The sequence below is a fragment of the Ovis aries genome, chromosome 2 (assembly GCF_016772045.2).
Source record: "Ovis aries strain OAR_USU_Benz2616 breed Rambouillet chromosome 2, ARS-UI_Ramb_v3.0, whole genome shotgun sequence".
In the NCBI taxonomy this organism is placed as follows: domain Eukaryota; kingdom Metazoa; phylum Chordata; class Mammalia; order Artiodactyla; family Bovidae; genus Ovis; species Ovis aries.
The window spans coordinates 43,004,096-43,023,658 of NC_056055.1; the positions used below are offsets into that span (position 1 = coordinate 43,004,096).

The window sequence follows — 19,563 nt, forward strand, 5'->3', positions numbered from 1 at the left end:
CCAGCCAGGCAGGCGGGCATTCCGGAAGGTCAGAGTAGATGGAAGTCACAGCAGGTTGATCCTTCCCTTGAGAACTGTTTCCACATACAAAGTGAAGGGACCCTTTGTAACAAATCCGAGAGAGGCTGCTTCCTGGAAGGGGAGTTTCTCAGCTGGCCCAGGGTTCCTGTTTCCTCACCTCAGCTTATAGCCCCAGGATGAGCGCCTGGCCCTGCCCATGGGCCTCCCTGTCTTCCCCATGCGTGTGAATGGGCAGAAATTCTGCCCCATACTCACTTAACAACCACAGAGCTCCTACCATGCGGCAGTCTGGCCCAGGCCCTGGAGATGAGCCATGAGCCGCTCAGCGCTTCTGGCCACCCCGAGCCTCCATGAATGCCGAGGCGGTCTCAGTGCTTGATCCTCCCAGCGCTGACCTCACCAGCCAGACCTGACCCGCCGACGGTCGCACACATGTGTTTACACTTGCATTGTTGACTGGGGTCCAGTTGCCTTTTTGGCAAAGCCATTGGGTGTCCAAAGATGTTCAAATCTTTTGTGTTTGGCTCCTTTCCTCAGCACGGATACACCTTGGAACGAGACTTCAGTGTGTCCCTTGATCCCCTAAGCCATCGTCTGAGAGTCTAGAATCCGGGTGCTGTGCCTCTCAGATCTTTCCCCAGGGGACCAGAGACCTCCAGAACAGTGAGCTGTGAAAGTAGCCCCAGGCGGCTACCAGAGACAGGAGGTGAAGCATCCTTGACCTTCTCTTAGGCCGCCAGTGTGTAGAGCAAGAGCCCGAGTTCCCACCCAACGCACCTCTCTGCTTCCAGCGTAAGATCCCCAAGTTTCTCCTGAGCCAGTTGGAAACCTACAGCCCTTCTACATGCAAGGACCAGCAGTGGCACCCAGGGAGACCAAGTTCCCTGACACCCCGCACAGCACCCTGGGGATTGCACAAGAGCATGCTGCAAGCCAGGCTTTCGCCTCCTTTCCCCTTTCCCCCACTCCCACCCCCCGCCACCTCCCAGGGCCCCTTCTGTCTGCTCTTGATCTTCAGGAGAGCAATCTCCAGCCATGACCTTCATTTCAATTACATCTTTTTGGTCAAAAAATGCCTGTAAGACATGAAGACTCTTCTGGGGCACCAGTGATGAGGTTTTTTGTTTGTTTGGGGAGTTTGTTTGGGTTTTTTTTTTTGTTTGTGCCAAGTGGCTTATGGGGTCTTAGTTCCCCGACCAGGGATTGAACCTGGGCCCTCTGCATTGGAAGTTCATAGTCTTAGCCACAGGACCACCAGGAAAATCCTGTGAATGTAGTTTTTCTTTCTTTCTTTCTTCTTCTTCTTCTTTTTTTTTTTTTTTTTAAAGACCTGAGCTAGCAGTCTGCATTCTAGCCCTGCTATCCCACAAATTAGGCCTGGGTCCTGAAGTAAATCACTCCCTCTGGCAGCATGCTCCTCACTTATCACATGAAATCCTTGGCCTGGATAATGTTCTGCCAGTCTGTGACTGTGTTGAATTTACCTCCATCCAGATGTGGAACGTGAGGCCAGTGTGAGGGAACAGCACATGAGTCTTTGATGATAACTACAGATTTGCGTGCCTTACCTATAACCTGTATGTCCAGTGACAGGATTTAGGGCTCTCCCTAGCAGGAGTCTCTAGGTGGCAGCCAGGAAGGCCCTCTCGGAGGTCATGGCCTCAGTTCATCAGCTGGGGCTTTCCCCACTTTGGTAGCATGACAGTTAAGGGCACAGAGCTGAGAGCCGGGCTGCCTTGTCCGTATTCAAACCCTAGGCCTCCTGCTCAGTAGTGGTGTGACCTTGATCAGCCGACACCCCTCTGTCCCAGGGACCTCAGTGTGTTGAGGGCCCTCAGCACACCTGCCTGCCATGTGACTGATGGAGGAAAAGCCGGCTCGGGAAACGTGCGGGGAACAATTAGGCCTCCTTGGGAGAGGACGAAGCAGAGGCAAGGCTCAGTCCTCCTGTGGGACTCCACTGGCCACCCTGCTGAGACCACTGCCTGGGCCCTGCATGACCGATGGGGAGATTCAGGCTCTAGAAGTGCGGTGACTTTCCTCACTTCACCTGCCGTGTCAGCCAAGGAATTGGGGTCCAGGCACACACCCACTCAGTTTAAATATCGAGGAAACCTGGTAACTCATCCAGAGTTTAGATAGCCTTGCTGAGTCAATAATGATATTTGTGATGGGCATAAGTATCCCAGCGCACAGAGCGGTGATCCTGTGTCTTTCACGATCCACCTGAACCGCTCAGGCTTGGGACTTGTGAGGAAACTGAGTTGGGAGGGGACTGGTTCCCGCCTGCTTTCCGCCAAGCCTGGGTGAGGAGTTTTTGTCACACTCTGAGCCCCTTACCTGCTCCCCCAGCCATGGGGAGGGGAGGGGAGGGGAGGGGTGTAGGGAGCACAGCCCAGCCTCACTCCCTGCGGGGGCAGACAGAGCTGAGATCCGCTGGTACCTGCCTGGCTGGCCCGTCTGGGAAGGGAGGCCTTCACCCTAAATCAAACAATTAATTTGGGAACACAAGGCTCCTGTGTCGTGAGCGGTGCTTGTGTGGACTGGATGGCATTGTTTTCTGCAGAAAGGGTGGCTGGGAGGGCGGGCCGGGAGTTTCGTAGGTGGCAGGTTTTTTCCAACGTGCTGTCAGTCTTCCAGTGATTGAGTTATCACTTCCTTTTCAGGTGGAGAGAGACTTTGAACGAGAGTATGGAAAACTCCAGCAGTGAGTGTCAGCCCTGAGAAGGGTGGGCGGGAAGGGGGTTCTGCTCGGGAAAGGAAAGACTCTCCTGCCCAGTCTCACTTCCCACATCACCTCATCCACTGACCATCCATCCTGTCGGCACCCCAGGAGCCAGGGCAGCTCAATCCACCACTGGCCAGAAATTCTGCCGAGTGGTGGCCGCCTAATAGTCATTATCTCGTAGCCTTTGGGTGTGTGGCCTCGTGCCAAGCTTGTAGTGGCCCTTCGGTCAGTAGGAACATCCTAGCAGAGCGAGGCTCCTCCTCCTCCTCCTGGCAGGAGCCCTGAGTCCCACATAGGGTGCAGCTCAGATGGGTGGGCGAACAGGGGCAGAGGCAGCCAGGCGATGCCAAGTTCCAGGCCCATACTGCTGCCTTGCAGGCTGGAGGAGCAGACCAAGAGGCTGCAGAAGGACATGAGGAAGAGCACAGACGCCGACCTGGGTAGGTGACCCTTCCCCCGCACTCAGCCTGGAGGGGAGAAGGGCAGAGATGGTCGCCCTCCTCACTCAGTCCCTGTAGGGCTGGCTTTGAAGAAGGTGCACTTAGCAGTCGCCCCGCAGATGTCCCTGAGAAGTGGCACAAGGCCCCGTTTCACTTAGCAGGCTGCTGCTCTCTGCTTTCCCTGGAACAGCAGCCACCACCAGCGACAGGTGGAGGCCAGCTTCTGGGGTCTGTGCCCCAGAGCCTCCTGCCAGAGCTCATCCAAGGGAAGGGAGGTTCTGGCCGTGACCTCCCCCACTCTCCTGACTCCCGGTGTCTCCACACTGTATAGCAAGCCACAGGTCTGAGTTTGAGTCCATCTATTATCTGTTTTGTAGGGGTTAGTTCCGAGTCACCTGGAGCCCATCTTTCTTTGTTGGCTCCTACTGTCTTCCCAGGAGGAGATGCTGCGGCCTGGGCTTCCTTTCCCTCCTGCTTCCCCATACTCCTCAGAATGTGAATGGAAGGAACAGAACATCAGTAATCCGTGAGGTGGATTCTGACTGTAGAGAGCACAGGTTTTTAACAAATAAACCAGGATAAACGGCCAGCCTCTGGGGCCTCAGATTCCTGACCTCTTCCACCCCAAGTCAGAAGTGGAGTCTGGGCAGAGAAAGCCCTCCTGACACAGTGGTGCCCTCACCCATCACAAAGCCTGCGTCCCCCAGTCCAGGCAGCCTCACACCCTGGCAGCTGGTGCGTCAGAGGCAGTGAGTGCCCGCTGTAGTGCGGATGGCCCGGCCCACCCCCAGGCTCTGAGTCATCAGGTCTGGGCAAGGCCTGAAAATTTGTGTTTCTAGCCAATTCCCAGGCAGCACTGATTCTGCTGGTCCAGGGACCCCACTTTGAAAACTACTCCAGACAATCGGGGGGAATCAGATAATGCCTTTCCTGATCTTGGAAACCCCTGAGCTGGTGCCTAGACAGGATCTCATGTCCGAAGCTGTGGGTCCTAAACAAGATCGAGGAGGCGTGACCAGTCCCCGCTGGGTCCTCATCAACCCTGGCACTCCCGGGTTGTGTTAAGGCCCTAGAGACTCACGTGGGGTCCGAGACCTCAAGCTGACCAAGGTACAAAGCCCACCAAGCCTCTTGGTTTGTACTGGTCTGGCCATGCCCCTCCTCTGACCCTGCAGAGCTAGGGTGGGGGCTGTGAGCTGCTCCAGCGGAGCGTGGGGGGCCCTCTGTTCGTGCAGGCCAGTCATACCAGAGTGGAGTTCAACCCAGTTGCCACCCTGCAGATCCTCGCTTTTCATTCACTTCAGGTGGTTCTGGCAAAGAGACATCACATGAAGATGTGGCACCTGTAGGAAAGGAAAGGAAAATTAAGAAGAAAGTCTTCCCACCTGACCTTTGCCTTTTGGGGGTTTTCTCCTCAACTATTAAAAAAAAAAGGCAGAAGAAATTTTCCAAAAACATTTTTAGATTTGTCCAGGTTTTTTCATCTTTTAGTGATGTTGTCTGCAGCCATTTCATGATCTAGTCAACGTGCATATGAGTTTGTGCCTAAACCTACAAAGTTACTTTACTTTTTTTTTTTTTAAGAGGGTTTTTCCCTCCATTGGGTCAACATCTCTGGGAGGTTTACATTTCCAGTCATCTCTCATATTTTGCCCTTCGGCTGAGGGGATCTGTGGCACACTCCCAGAGTCAAGAGAAATCAAGGTGCTTATTACAATAGCGTGCTTTGGTTTAATTGGCAGCATTTTTTTTTCCTTAATGGCTTATACAGTAATGGCATGTCTTACAATTGACAACATCTTTAATGTTATGACATAAAATAGTAAGAAATAGTTCAAAGATTTGTTTTCCCCTGAGCCCCTGAAACTGGTACAGGCGCTACAGCGCAAACAAGGCCGTTCTCCAGCCTTTCTGGCCCCTCTGGGATTTTGTTTGCCGGTAATAAAGGCCTGAAAAAGTCTATAGAGCCAAGAACTCCAACACTGCCGACAGGTTGCCTCGCCACACCAAAGCCTGCCAAGTTTTGTCAATAAAGTTTTATTGGAACATAGCCACACCCATTCTTTGGGTATCATCTGTGGCAGAGTTGAGTTGTTGTAAGTCTAAAATCTTGTCTGTAGCCCTGTACAGTAAGTTTGCTTCCCTGATGTAGATACTATGTTACTGTTTCCATGAGGGAGCCCCAAACAAGCCTCACATCCAGACTGCTTTGAGATTTTTTCAAACACATATTCCTGGATTCCAGGCTTACTGAAATAAATCTCTAGAGCTAGAAATATGTATTCCTTACAGCTTCCCATCCAAATGATTCTGTTAGAATCTAGAGTTTGGAAAATAGGTCATTGCAGCAGGTAAATCTGCTCAGAAGAATTCCCACAAGCAGCATCCGATGAACGTTAGCAGCGTCAGGCACGCATGTTATGTACCATGAGGCCAGTGCCTGGTGCCTCTGGGGTAACTGTGGTTTTGACGGCCTGTGGCCGTGGGTAGAGGTCATCCAGGTGCAAGACTCTGGGCCCAGGAAGGACAGGGAGCCTGCAGAGAAGACCTTGAAGCCTGTCCTGTCGTCAGTTCACTGAACTTTGTTCTCTTAAAAAGCCATGTCTAAATCCGCTGTGAAGATATCCTTGGACTTGCTCTCCAACCCCCTCTGCGAGCAAGACCAGGACTTTCTGAACATGGTGACCGCCCTGGACACGGCCATGAAGCGGATGGATGCCTTCAACCAGGAAAAGGTGACTGGGGTCTCTGCCCACCCCCCACATTCCACAGCCGGAGGAATCTTAGTTCCCCAACCAGGAATCGAACCTGTTCCCCCTTCAGTGGAAGTGCAGTCTTTAAGCACTGGACCACCAGGGAATTTCCAGGGTGGCTGAGGTGTTGGTCTTCCCCCTTCTCAAGGCTTCTCTCTGGGAGAAGTGCTGCATGGAGTCTTTGCGGAGGCTCAGTCTTCTCTCTGGGTGCCTCAGTGTCCCAGCCCTGTGAGCTCTCTCCTGGCCACTGTGCCCCTGCAGTGGGTGCTTGCCATGGCTCCCGTGAGCTCACGTCACTCACCGTGAGGCCACAAAGGAGATTCAGGCCAGCTCCGCCCACCTGCACCCATATCCCCTCAGATTCACTGTGGCTAGCCACCCAGCCTCCTCACCAGACACGGCCACATTTGGCCTTCCAGACCCTGGTCCACAGGATGAGAACTGCCGTGGGACAAGACCAGTGCCTCTGGTCGCCCTCCAGGCTGCCTGCTCGTCGTCTCTGCCTCGCTCCTTCAGCAGTTAGGGGTGCCCCTCCCTGCTGGGAGCTCTCAGGGTACCCCTGTCAGGCCCGTTTCCTTTCTCTTCTCCCCTTTGGGGAAGACTGGCCTCCCCCAAGTCTTGACGCCATCTGGTTTTTCTTTCAACAGGTGAACCAGATACAGAAGACTGTGATTGAACCCTTAAAAAAGTGAGTAAAAGCCGTGGGGTCCATGGCCCTCAGGGCATGTACTGAAAAGGTAGTTCAGCCAGCCACTTGGGAACTGAATATCATTTCTGTTAACCTGTCCCCAGAGTCACTGGGCAGACAGGAAGTTCCAGGGGACACTGGTGGCTTGCCTTGGGGTTGACACTCGGGGTGGCTCCAGAGCACCCCACCTGGCCAGGAGTGCTCAGTGACGACAGGGCCCACCTGACCCTCCACAGCAGCCGGCTGGCATCCCCGCAGTCTTTCCACGTTGTTGTCCCTTTGTTCCTGATGGACCAGAGCTTGTGGGGTTAAGCTAGCAGAGATCTTGGCCAGCCCTCAGCGGAGATGAGCAAGGCCTTTCATCTCACCCGGGCTGGGAGAGCAGCTGCCTGCAGCACCCGGCTTTTAAAATGTGGGGGTGGCCACACACAGGGAGGGGCACAGCCGCCTGGGAAGGTCCCCCAACTCGTGACCTGTCAGGGTCAGAAATTCTTCTGTGAGGCTGAACTTCAGTCTGGCAGGCTCTGGTCAGCGATCAGACGGGCCTATTCCCTGGGTCCCCTAAGGTGGGGGGAGTGGGACGGCGGTGGGGAGGACAGGCAGGAACATCGCCTTGAAGCTCCCGAATCACTTCATCTTCCTCCCTGGCCTCTCCCAGCCCAGCTCTGACCTAGAAAGGCTCCCGCGCCAGCCCAGCAGCTGCTCTTTATTACCTCTTCCGTGGTGGTCCCTGGCAGTTGCCTCACCAGGGCTGGGTAATGAGGCTGCGCTAATTACCATTAGGCCTGGATCAGGGCCCGGAGGGAGATGAAGAGCGCAGGTTTTTGATCCTCCAACCCCTGGCGTTGGGGTTGTTGAGCTCTTGTTCCCTGTTCGGGTCCAAGGGGTGGGATTAGGGAGAGCTCCTTCTAAGCCAGGCCGTCTAGAGGCTCAGCCACGGAGGGAGACGGACCTTGGCCTGTAGGGATTTCTCCCCACTCCTGCCCTGGGCCCCTGCCCCCAGCCCCTGCCCGAGCCTAGGTGGCAGGGTCACCCAAGGAGCTGGGTGCTGGAGGGAAGCAGTTCAGGAGGGAGGTATCAGAGCTCCACTGCTGATGGCTCTCTGAGTCAGTCTCCAGGTGTGAGGGTTCAGAGCTGGGTGGGAAGGACCTCGGGCCGAGCAGATCCTGCCCACTGGGGTCCCGGGGGCTGTCATGGAGGCTGCTGTGGACACCCAGGCTGGTAGGGTGAGGCAGGGGACACCAGCCTGGAGAACTGGGGGACTGACTCCCGCCTCAATTTCACCACCACCGAGGCGGCCTTGAAATTCGATGCCTGGCTTCTAGAGCCAACTGGAGAGAGATCCCGGCTGCTTCCCACCACTCCAGCAGCCCACCACCTGCCAGGAAGGTGGGTGAGTGGCCGGTCGAGGGGGCGGCCACTATCTCCGCAGCAGATCCGCTGACCTCTGCCTGAGCCCCCTGGCCTGCTTGCCTGCCTGGCTTCTATGCATCCCGTGGCCGACATGCGATCCCCTCCAACCACGTAAACCCGGCACTGCCTGTTGCCACCTCTTGTCAGGCGAGAAGCTCCCAGGGACCCCAGTACCGGAAACAGGAAACTGCAGCTTTCCTGTCCTCTGATGAGGAACATTGCCACATGGCCTCCCCACCGCCCCCAGCCTCCCCTGGGGGGCTTGGCCTCTAATCCCAGTCTCTGGGCCGCGTTCACATGGTCGGATGGGGATGCTTTCAATTTCCCTTTCCTGGTGGGTGGAAGATCCCGGCTGTGTGGGCACAGATTGAGGAATGGCAGGCATTCCCCACCAGGGCCGGCTGCTCCCAGCCCACCTCCCAGCCGGCCTCCCTTCCCTCCACCTCCCGCTGCCTCTTCACCCAATGCGTACCCCGGGAGGCATTTGCTGTTCCCCACTCAGGATGGGCAAGAAATGGACAGAGCTTCAGCAAGCGCCCGGGGTAGGCCCAGCCTTGCTCTTGCTTCTCCGTGGGTAGATGTGATTCAGTCTTGGGATGTAGTGAGGAAGCCCTGTGGCATTCCCAAAAAATGGTCCAGAGTGACAACTGCCAAGGCAGGGCAGTGCAGTGGAGCAGGAAGAGCCGTGGACAGGCCAGGCTTGTCTCCTGTCTGTGGAAGGGGAGCAGGGCTAAACTCTCGACATGACCAAGCCCATCATCACCTCCCTGAGTGGGTGAAGGAGCTGTCATGGGCTGGAGTCACTGTGCATGGAGGGCAGAGACACTCCTGGGGTCCTGGACCAGGGACCCCATGTCCCCCTCACCAGTAATTTTCAGGGGACTCCCGGCACTGAGCAGAGATGTTCTGAGCCCTCAGCCTTGCTTCTTCATGGCCACCCAGTCACAGTGCAAACTCGGTCCCCAGGGAAAGCTGAGCTGCCTGTCCTTGTCAGATCAATTCCGAAGGTGCCCTGTAGGGTCCCAGGGCCATGTCTTGGAGGGGCCCAGGCCCTGGGGACTAGCCTGTGCTTGTCCTAACCTCCCTCCCATGTCCCTGCCCCGACGTGAAGGTAGAGGCGGCATTTATACACCCTAGACGAGGAGCGGGGTCAGCACTGTGGTATTTATACTCTCTAGTACATGGAGCTGACAGAGTTCTTTCTGTAACTTCTGAGGAGAAAATGAGGGGGGGCTTCAGTGAGACAGTGACAGGAGCCAGGGATTATAGAGTCCTGATCACCCCCACCCTTTGTCAGCTACTTCGGATTACACTGCCTGACCTCCCCTGCCCCACCTCAGTTTCCCTGCTTGCATATGGGAAGGGCATAACCCCAGCCCCTAGGGGGTCCTGAAGTCCAGGGCCCAAAGCCACACAGGTAGTAAGTGGTTCATGATCCTCGGTGGCAAACAGAGTGAGCGCAGCAGCCCTCCTCGGCCTCTGGTTTGACTGTGGGGTGCTCTGATGGGAGACAGGAGTTAGTGTAGTTGAAGAGACCATTTTCCTAGAGGGTCTCACAGAGCTGCTGCTGCTCCCCACAAGAGGACAAGTGGTCTTGCTCCCACGAAGCTGAAGCTAGCCTCCTGTGAGCACACTCATCCCCTGAGGTTGCCTGGAAATCTGCCCTGGATCCATTTCTCCCTGCCTCAGCTCAGGACCTGCCCAACCTAGGGTTGGATTCCTACTTCCTGTGTTCAGTTCAGTTCAGTCACTCAGTTGCATCCAACTCTTTGCAGCCCCATGGACTGCAGCACTCCAGCCTTCCCTGTCTATCACCGACTCCCAGAGCTTGCTCAAACTCAAGTCCACAGAGTCAGTGATGCCATCCAACCATCTCGTCCTCTGTCATCCTCTTCTCCTCCCACCTTCAGTCTTTCTCAGCATCTGGGTCTTTTCCAGTGAGTCAGTTATTTGTATCAGGTGGCCAAAGTATTAGAGTTTCAGCTTCAGCATCAGTCCTTCCAATGAATATTCAGGACTGATTTCCTTTAGGATTGACTGGTTTGATCTCCTTGCAATCCAAGGGACTCTCAAGAGTCTTCTTCAGCATCACAGTTCAGAAGGATCATTCGACACTCAGCTTTCTTTATAGTCCAACTCTCACATCCATACATGACCACTGGAAAAACCATAACTTTGACTAGATGAACCTTTGTTAGCAAAGTAATATCTCTGCTTTTTAATATGCTGTCTAGGTTTGTCATAGCTTTTCTTCCAGGGAACAAGATTCCTTTTAATTTCATGGCTGCAGTCCCCATCTGCAGTGATTTTGGAGCCCAAGAAAATGAAATCTATCATTGCTTCCATTGTTTCTCCATCTGTTTGCATTGAGGTGATGGTACCGAATGCCATCTTCATTTTTTTTTTTCCTTCGTTTTTTGAATGTTGAGTTTTAAGCCAGCTTTTTTACTCTCCTCTTTCAGTTTCATCAAGAGGCTCTTTAGTTCCTCTTTGCTTTCTGCCATAAGGGTGGTGTCATCTGCACATCTGAGGTTGTTGATATTTCTCCCAGCAGTCTTGATTCCAGCTTGTGCTTCATCCAGTCCAGCGATTCTCGTGATGTACTCTGCATATAAGTTAAAAAAGCAGGTGGCAATATACAGCCTTTACATACTCCTTTCCCAATTTTGAACCAGTCCATTGTTCCATGTCCAGTTCTAACTGTTGCTTCTTGGCCTGCATACAGATTTCTCAGGGGCAGGTCAGGTGGTCTGGTATTCCCATCTCTTTGAAGAATTTTCCCCAGTTTGTAGTGATCCACACAGTCAAAGGCTTTGGCATAGTCAATAAAGCAGAAGTAGATGTTTTTCTGGAACTCTCTTGCTTTTTCGATGGTCCAGCAGATGTTGGCAATTTGATCTCTGGTTCCTCTGCCTTTTCTAAACTCAGCTTGAACATCTGTAAGTTCTCAGTTCATGTATACTGTTGAAGCCTGGCTTGGAGAATTATGAGCATTACTTTGCCAGCATGTGAGATGAGTGCAATTGTGCAGTAGTTGGAGCATTCTTTGGCATAGCCTTTCTTTGGGATTGGAATGAAAACTGACCTTTTCCAGTCCTGTGGCCACTGCTGAGTTTTCCAAATTTGCTGGGATATGGAATGCAGCACTTTCACAGGATCGTCTTTTAAGATTTGAAATAGCTCAACTGGAATTCTGTCACCTCCACTAGCTTTGTTTTGACTTTGCATTCCAGGATGTCTGGCTCTAGGTGAATGATAGTATCATGATTATCTGGGTCATGAAGATCTTTTTTGTATAGTTCTTCTGTGTATTCTTGCCACCTCTTCTTAATATCTTCTCCTTTCTGTTAGGTCCATACCCATCTTTGCATGAAATGTTCCCTTTGTATCTCTAATTTTCTTGACGAGATCTCTAGATTTCCCATCCTATTGTTTTCTTCTGTTTCTTTGCATTGATTGCTGAGGAAGGCTTTCTTATCTCTTCTTACTATTCTTTGGAGCTCTGCATTCAGACGGATATATCTTTCCTTTTCTCCTTTGCCTTTAGCTTCTCCTCTTTTCTCCGGGCTCTTCAGACAACCATTTTGCCTTTTTGCATTTCTTTTTCTTGGGGATGATCACTGCCTTCTGTACAGTGTCATGAACCTCTGTCCATAGTTCTTTGGCGCTCTATCAGATCTAATCCCTTGAATCTATTTGTCACTTCCACTGTATAATCATAATGGATTTAATTTAGGTCATACCTGAATTGTCTAGTGGTTTTCCCTTCTTTCTTCAATTTAAGTCTGAATTTTGCAATAAGGAATTCATGATGTGAGCCACAGTTAGCTCCCAGTCTTGGTTTTGCTGACTGTATAAAGCTCCATCTTCAGCTGCAAAGAATATAATCAATCTGATTTTGGTATTGACCATCTGGTGATGTCCATGTGTAGAGTCGTTTCTTGTGTTGTTGGAAGAGGGTGTTTGCTCTGGCCATTGTGTTCTCTGGGCAAAACTCTGTTAGCCTTTGCCCTACTTCACTCTGTACTCCAAGGCCAAACTTGCCTGTTACTCCAGGTATCTCTTGACTTCCTACTTTTGCATTCCAGTCCCCTATGATGTAAACGACATCTCTTTTTAGTGTTAGTTCTAGAAAGTCTTATAGGTCATCATAGAACCATTCAACTTCAGCTTCTTCAGCATTAGTGATTGGGGCATAGACTTGGATTACTGTGATATTTAATGGTTAGCCTTGGAAACAAACAGAGATCATTCTGTCGTTTTTGAGATTGCACCCAAGTACTGCATTCCGGACTCTTGCTTGAATATGAGAGCTACTGCATTTCTTCTAAGGGCTTCTTGCCCACAGTAGTAGATGTCATGGTCATCTGAATTAGATTCACCCATTCCAGTCCAATTTTAATTCACTGATTCCTAAAATGTCGAGCTCATTCTTGCTATCTCCTCTTCCACACACTTCCTGTGTAGGCTAGCCCAGTTCCCATGCTGAGTCAGTCTTCCAAAGTGTATCTGACCTTGGCCTTGGAGATACAACCTGGTTGACCACCAGGGAAAGAGAGGTTATTAGCTGTGTGTGGTTCAGGTGCTGCCGGGGCCAGAGTAGTGAGAACTGCTTGACCGACCGTGGGATGGTGGCCCGTCCAGAGCTGTACATCTACCCCCACACGCTGCTTCCTTATCATGGCACCCTCCTTCCTAAGGACAGGAGCTGAGGTGACAGCACCTTGACAAAGACGAGGAAACTGTCTGCCGCTCTCTGCCTGCCTGGTCCTTGTCCTATCTCTGTGCCTGCCCCCACCCACCACCTCGCAGGCAGCCAGAGAGATGGAGCAGAGGCCGGGACACTGGGGATGCCAGGCAGGGGTGTTGCTAATGAGAGAGTCAGGGCAGCTGCTGGTGTTCCATGTCCAGTTTGGGTGGAAGGACAGGGGCTCCCCTAGCACCTGAGACCCCCTTGTAGCACTGCCTGAGGCCAAAGAGGTGAAATGAGTCCCATCTTCTCTGGAGGGTCTCAGCCACCTAGGTGTCCAGCCCTACCTGGGGGACCATGTGTCGTGGAGGTGGCCATCTGCTCCAGTTTGCCCAGCACCGAGTAGGCCTGAGTCTTCTGCCCAGCAGAGCAGTCCTTCGGGTATTGGTTTGATTACAGTGTACAGGGGCCTGTGACTAAGGATTCTGAGATGGGTGGCTGCTCTGGCCCACATTCGCATCTCCAGCTACACAGTGAGCCCATTACAGACACACAGGCAGTTAGAAGGGTCCTCTTCAGTGGCCTGTTTGTTTCATCCGAGTTTACTGCCTGGGTCCATAGCTTTGTTTGGGACATTATGCTCCAGTCAGGCTTCTGTCCTCTGTTCTCTGGCAGAAGTGGTCGCTACTCTTAGGTCACTGCACTCTTGATTTGCTGAGTCTTTTTCCTGCCCCAACTTCTATTTTCTGAGCCTCCCTCTTCATGCTTGTCAGCCATAGAATAACCGCTGGGCCATCATCTTCTCAGCTGGAGGTGGCATCTCCACCAGCTACTCAGGCTTAGTGTTCAAACCACCCTTTTTCTGTCCAGTTCCAGAAAACCCACTCATGGCTTTGCCCGGCCTCCTCCCACGCTCATTAGTCGAGGAGAACGCAGCATGGATGTGGTCCTGCCCTGGGTTCGTCTCAAGACTAGGTTGCCCTTCCCAGTCAAAGAGGACCTTCATCACAAAGACTGTGCCTACGGTGGCCAGCCATGCCTCTGCTGCTGCTCTTTCTGACCAGCTGCTGGAGCATTTCCCTGTGGTTGCTTTAGTCCTGGTGGGGCAGAGCTCCTTGAGTCATTTTTCTCAAACATTTGGTCTGACAGTTTGGCTATTTCAACAGCAGAACATGCGGATTCTTGCGTTTCTGGTGGAACTGGTAGAAAAGGGCAGGAGTAGGTTGTTGTTGTTTTATTGGAATATAGTTGATTTACAAGGTTATGTTAGTTTCAGGTGTACATCATCAGAGTGATTCTGTTTTTTGTTTTTATTTTTTGGCTATGCCGTGTGGCTTGTGGGATTTTAGTTTCCCAACCAGGGGTTGAACCTGTGTTCTTGACAGTGAGAGTGCAGACAGAGTGCTAACCACTGGACAACCAGGGAATTCTCCATTCAGTTATATATGTATGTATGTGTGTGTATGTGTGTTTTATAAACATTCTTTTTCAGATTGTTTTCCTCAGATTGTTTTCCATTATAGGTTATTACAAGATATTGAATATAGTTCCCTATGCTATGCAGTAAGGGCTTCCCAGGTGGCTCAGTGGTAAAGAATCCACCTGCCAATTCAGGAGATGCAGGTTTGATCCCTGGGTCCAGATGATCCCTGGAGAAGGAAGTGGCAACCCACTCCATTATTCTTGCCTGGAGAATACCATGGACAAAGGAACCTGGCAGGCTACAGTCGGTCCATGGGGTTGCAAAGAGTCCAACACAACTTAGTGACTAGACAGCAACTACTTTGCAGTAAATCCTTGCTCATCTATTTTATATATAGCGGTGTGTATCTGGCTAGTCCCAAACTCCTAATTTACCCCTCCCCTTCCTCAATGGACATGAGTTTGATCAAAATCTGGGAGATAGTGAAGGACAGGGAAACCTGGTAAACTGCACTCCACGGGGTCGCAGAGTCGGACACGACTTAGTGACTGACAGCTCTTGCTGTTTGGTAGCTATCAGTTTGTTTTCTACGTCTATGAATCTGTTTCTGTTTTGTTCATGCGTGTCGTGTTTTAGAGTCTATGTATGAACAATACAATATGATACTTGTCTTTCTCTGTCTGATTTAGCATCGTCATCTCTAGGTCCATCAGTCTTGCTGCAGCTGGCATCACTTCATTCTTCTTTAATGGCTGATTGATGTGGGAGCAGGCATGGTTGCACCTCATGGCAGTGTGAGGCGGTGGGGAGGTGCCAGATGGAGAGCTGGGACCCTGGAGTGAACCTCTGCTGGGCCCGCACTACCTAACTGTGACCTTAGACAATTCATGTCATCTCTCTGGTCTCAGCTCTTGCACTTTTTTAAAGGAAGATGTTGGACAGAAGCTTGATCTCCAGGCTTTTCTGACACCAGCCCTCAGAGTGGCTGCCCTTGGCCCAGCTCCTGGAGCACCCTTGGATCCAGGCCCAATCGTGAAGGGTGTGTCTCCATTTGCTCAAATGGCTTCCTGAGCCCTGTCTACCCCTGTCCCTACATGATTGTCTAGGGAGCTCTCCTGGTTCTGCTAGCTCGTCTGTCTTTTGTTTCTTCTCAGAGGCATGATGCTAATTAATAGAAGCTGAATCATTTTGTACCAAGTCAAAAAAAAAAATACTCCAAGGAGTCTTCAGCTCCTCCATACTCTGAAATGTGTGGAGTCTTACAAGGTGGGGGCTAAAAGGCAGTGGCCACATCCTTGGCATCTTGCATTCACGACCCCGAGTCTCCTTAGGGGCCATGGAGAGGCCCTTTGCCCTGTCTTCCTTCCCCCGACCTTACCCCACGGTGATATTCTCAGCATGTACCCCACTGAAGCCAGGGCCACATCTGACTCATCCATAGTAAGATCCCCAAGATCTAGAATGAAGCCTGGTCCTTGATAGACACTCAGTATGTGTTTCTGAATGAGCAATGAACTGCCAGCCTGCAGCTCTAAGAACGGGCCTGTCTTCCCAGGTTCGGCAGTGTGTTCCCAAGTCTCAATATGGCAGTGAAACGGCGGGAGCAGGCCTTGCAGGACTACAGAAGGCTCCAAGCCAAGGTGGAGAAGTACGAGGAGAAGGAGAAGACGGGACCGGTACTGGCCAAACTCCACCAGGTACCAGGAGGAAGTGCTGGGGGTGGACCGAAAGCCGTGTGGTCCCACACGGCAAGTTCCTCCTTCACCAAGGGGCCGAGACACCAGATGTCCTGACAACTCCACCCTCCCCCCCCCCACCGCCCCCACACACATATCTTGCCCCAGTCAGGGTTCTGGGTGAGCCGTGACACCCAGCGTGTTGCTCCCCAGGCCCGAGAAGAGCTTAGGCCAGTGCGGGATGACTTTGAGGCCAAGAACAAGCAGCTCCTGGATGAGATGCCGCGCTTCTACAACAGCCGACTGGACTACTTCCAGCCCAGCTTTGAGTCCCTGATCAGAGCACAGGTGAGGCGGCTGCCACCCCTCCTGCCCTGGAGGATGGCCCAGCACTGCTTCTCTTGGTGGGGAGGCGGCTGTGGGCTTCGGACCAGCCCAGCCCCACCACACACACTTGAAGTGGGCTTAGCCACTTTCTCCCACCACCCCCGCCCTCCCCAGCACTGCCTGAGGGGAGGAATCCAGGCACTTCTGGTTGTTGGCTAGAATTCCTGTTTTGGTTTCTCTGTTGCTCTGTGGTTAATCCTAGCCTTGGGACAAGGTCCACCTTATCCATGAGTCCTTCCCTCAAGTTCTCCCCACTCCCGCTCAACCACAAGGGCAGGAAGAAACCAGGCCGCACCTACAGTGCCTCACCCTGATGGGCAGGTACCTTGCCTGGTGGGCTCAGGTCAAGAACAGAGGCCTTTTCCTACAGACCCTGATTAGCCCTTTCGGTGGAAGACCAGGGAGTGTCTTGACCTTTAGCAACTCTGGGCAGGGTCCCTAAACCCTGGAGAGAACCATGCTCAGCACTCCCTCTGGGGCACCACTTTCGGTGGAAAGGTAGGCTCACTCGGGCTGGGCTGGGGTGGAGGTGCACTGAGGTGGCCCTAGGAACCATGCCTCCTGCCACTCAAGGGTGTAAAGACAGAGTCGCTCCTGCCCTCCTCTGCCCCACATTCTTCAGGCAGTTAGCGGGAAAAGGTTGAGGTGCCAAAACCAAAAGGTTTTCTATATGTGGGACACCCCGCCGCCTCCTCCCACTCCCCCCACAAGGTGACAGCAGGTAGTCAGCATTCTGCCAATTTCCCACCAGGTAACAAAGCTAAAGGCTCAGCATGTCCCCCTCCGCCTCCAACCTCAGCTCCTCAGCTCCTCAGCTCCTGGCCTGGGTGTCTGGCGCCCTCTAGTGGACACACTCGTTCTTGCAGTGTCCACAGTTGCAGACTCTGAGGAAAAGCCAGGTTTCTCTCTCCCAGCCTATCTTGGGAGAACCCCAGGACCCATGGGAATCATGGGATCCGGAGCCCTGAGCAGGATTAACATTAGTGACCAGAACCCCGGGGGTGCAGGGAAAGTGAAGCAGAGAGCTGAGTGCGTGGGGGTGGCCCTGCCCTTGGAGGTGCATGCAGGCTTGCTTCCAGGGGCTTCTCCCTGGGCTAAAGGGCAATGGTTTGAGGAGGCCCTAGCCTTCCCTCTCCTGTGCCGTGCTCCCAGGCCCCCAGCATGGCCCCTCCACCCTGCACTGTGTGCAGGAGGAAAACCAAGTGCCCAGGCAGGGAGCTCTGGGCGCCCTGTAACCAGGCAGCAAGGTGGTGAGGGGTTGTTTACTGCCTCGTCAGCGCCAGCCTCCCCCTCCCGCGGCTGCTGCTGTCATTAGTCACAGAAGTGAGCATTCCGAGTGACTCAGCCTGCGCAGTGCGGCTCGGGGCAGGGAGCTGGGGGAGGGAGCCATCCATCCTCACCACCCCAGCCCAGGCCCCAGCCCCTTGGGTGACACAGGATTTGGAGACCTTGATTCAACTACCCCTCAGCCAGTGGAGACCCAGCTCTGGGAGTGTGGAAGGCGACGTGACCTGGCCTTGCCCCTAGTAGCACTGCAAGCCTCAGGAAAAGGAGAGTTCCTCCTCCCCAGAGACACCTTGGAGCTGGAGCTGGTAAAATTTCAGGGTGCTCAAGCAGTATCGAACATTTTCTTGAAAGCCCATGCTTTCATTTGGTTGTGAGGTGGAGGCTGAGGCAGAAGGGGCCCCCAGCTGATGGTCCTCGCTCCTCAGCCTCCTGCCCCCACGTCCTTCCTGCAGGCCGCCTTCCTACTCTGGTGTCTGTGCAGGAGACACAGAACAATCCTGGTCTCTGGCTTGGCTTTCCTGGGTCTGCAGCTGAGGTGGTGGTCAGGGCTGGGAAGGTGTGTCCCCTCTCACCTTGACCTCTAAGACTGTCCCAGGGCTCTGGGAGCTGCCTTGATCTCTCCCCCATGGCCAAGAGCTTCTCCTGGCTTCCATAAAGCAGGTAGCCCCTCAAGTGCCTGACTCCCTAGGCCCACCCCCAAGATCCAAGGGTCTACCCACTCCCCCCAGCCCTCTCCCCTCAGCTGCCTGGAGAGCTCAAGCCTCCACCTCACCAAGGACCTGTCACTCCCCTCTGCACCCAGGCAATGGGCAGCAAACGTTCCTGAAGGACTCAGGGCCGTGGTTGTCCTGCAGTCCAAGGGGAAGGGCGGTGGTGGAGGGGAGGTGACGGAACAGCAGGGGGCCAGCCCATAGGCTCCAACTTCTCTGCCCACCATCCCAGGGGTGCAGTGCTTTGGGGCCCCGTGTCCTGAGCATAGCACCTGCAGACCTCTCCTCTTACCATCCCCAGGTCGTGTACTACTCAGAAATGCACAAGATCTTTGGAGACTTGACCCAGCAGCTTGACCAGCCCGGCTGCCCTGACGAGCAGCGGGAGCGGGAGAACGAGGCCAGGCTGAGCGAGCTCCGAGCCCTCTCCATTGTGGCCGATGACTGAGCCTGGCCTGGGGAAGACTCTGGAACACAAGCCAGCCTCCCTCATCTGCCCTTTTCAAAAGCTCAAAAGCTCGGGCATCAGCCAGCAAAGGGCCCCTCCCTGGGAGAAGTATGGGGATAGCGGTGGCTCCCCCTCCCCAGCCCCCGGGAAAGCCTGACACCAAGAGCCCTAGCAGGCTACTGTGTCTCTACCCCACTGTAGCAGAAACCGGCAGACAGGTAAGCAGTGTAGACTGTCTGCTCCTCAAGAACCGTCCAAAGTGCCTCCTGGCCTCGGGCCAGAGCCTGGACTGTCAGTCCCTAGAAGTCTCCGCCTGGCTACAGTTGGGACCACATCTACCTCCCGAAGGGCTCCCCTGGGAGTCCCCCACCTACGCTGCCTTTTCACCTCAGACTCACCTTTTCTGGGAGAGGCTGCGACACTGCCCTGGAGTGTCTCCCAGCACTCAGGCTCAGCCCACTTGTAGCCTTTGGTCACTTGCAGGGGAGACCCCTAGTCCTACAGCTTCCTTAGAAGCTGGGACTCAACGTGTGTAAATATCCTACCACACTAAACGTCACCGACAAAGTCATGGGCCTCAGAGCAAGAATAGTGGGTGTATGTCTCACCTGGTTATTTGGAATTTTATTTTTCCAAGTAAAATTTTCAATGAAATGTCCATATATTAGTATGCTGTAATTATAAAGAGGGGGCCACCCCAGGTCTCTCTCTGGGTTAGGCTGCCCCCTGCTGAGTTAGGGGGGGTGGTCAGGGTGGGGTTGCCCCAACCACCCGTAGCATCCCCTCTCCTGACCAGCAGGCCATGGACCCCAGAGCTGCCCCCCACCAACCATCCTCTAGAGGAGACACCTCCACCAGCAGAGGCTGGGTTGAGGGTGGGGAGGAGGGTGCAGAATCAG

The 19,563-nt window shown here is 53.5% G+C and overlaps 1 protein-coding gene across 12 annotated transcripts in view; it reads left to right on the forward strand.

Annotated features, from left to right (window-relative positions):
* The window catches only part of BIN3 (bridging integrator 3), a 50,781-nt gene extending 31,459 nt beyond the window's left edge, over window positions 1-19,322 (forward strand). For 2 of the 12 annotated variants that reach the window (XM_004004187.5, XM_060409215.1), the window contains exons 3-9: window positions 2,688-2,728; window positions 3,128-3,189; window positions 5,788-5,924; window positions 6,590-6,630; window positions 15,712-15,853; window positions 16,046-16,180; window positions 18,518-19,322. In XM_004004187.5, the coding sequence (XP_004004236.1) occupies window positions 2,688-2,728; window positions 3,128-3,189; window positions 5,788-5,924; window positions 6,590-6,630; window positions 15,712-15,853; window positions 16,046-16,180; window positions 18,518-18,664 (705 nt within the window). In that variant the 3' untranslated portion in view covers window positions 18,665-19,322. Of the gene's footprint in view, window positions 1-2,687; window positions 2,729-3,106; window positions 3,190-5,787; window positions 5,925-6,589; window positions 6,631-15,711; window positions 15,854-16,045 lie in introns of all 12 variants that reach the window. The other 10 variants (XM_060409213.1, XM_060409212.1, XM_060409219.1 and 7 more) reach the window with 7 other exon arrangements.
* Window positions 19,323-19,563: the final 241 nt, after the last annotated feature.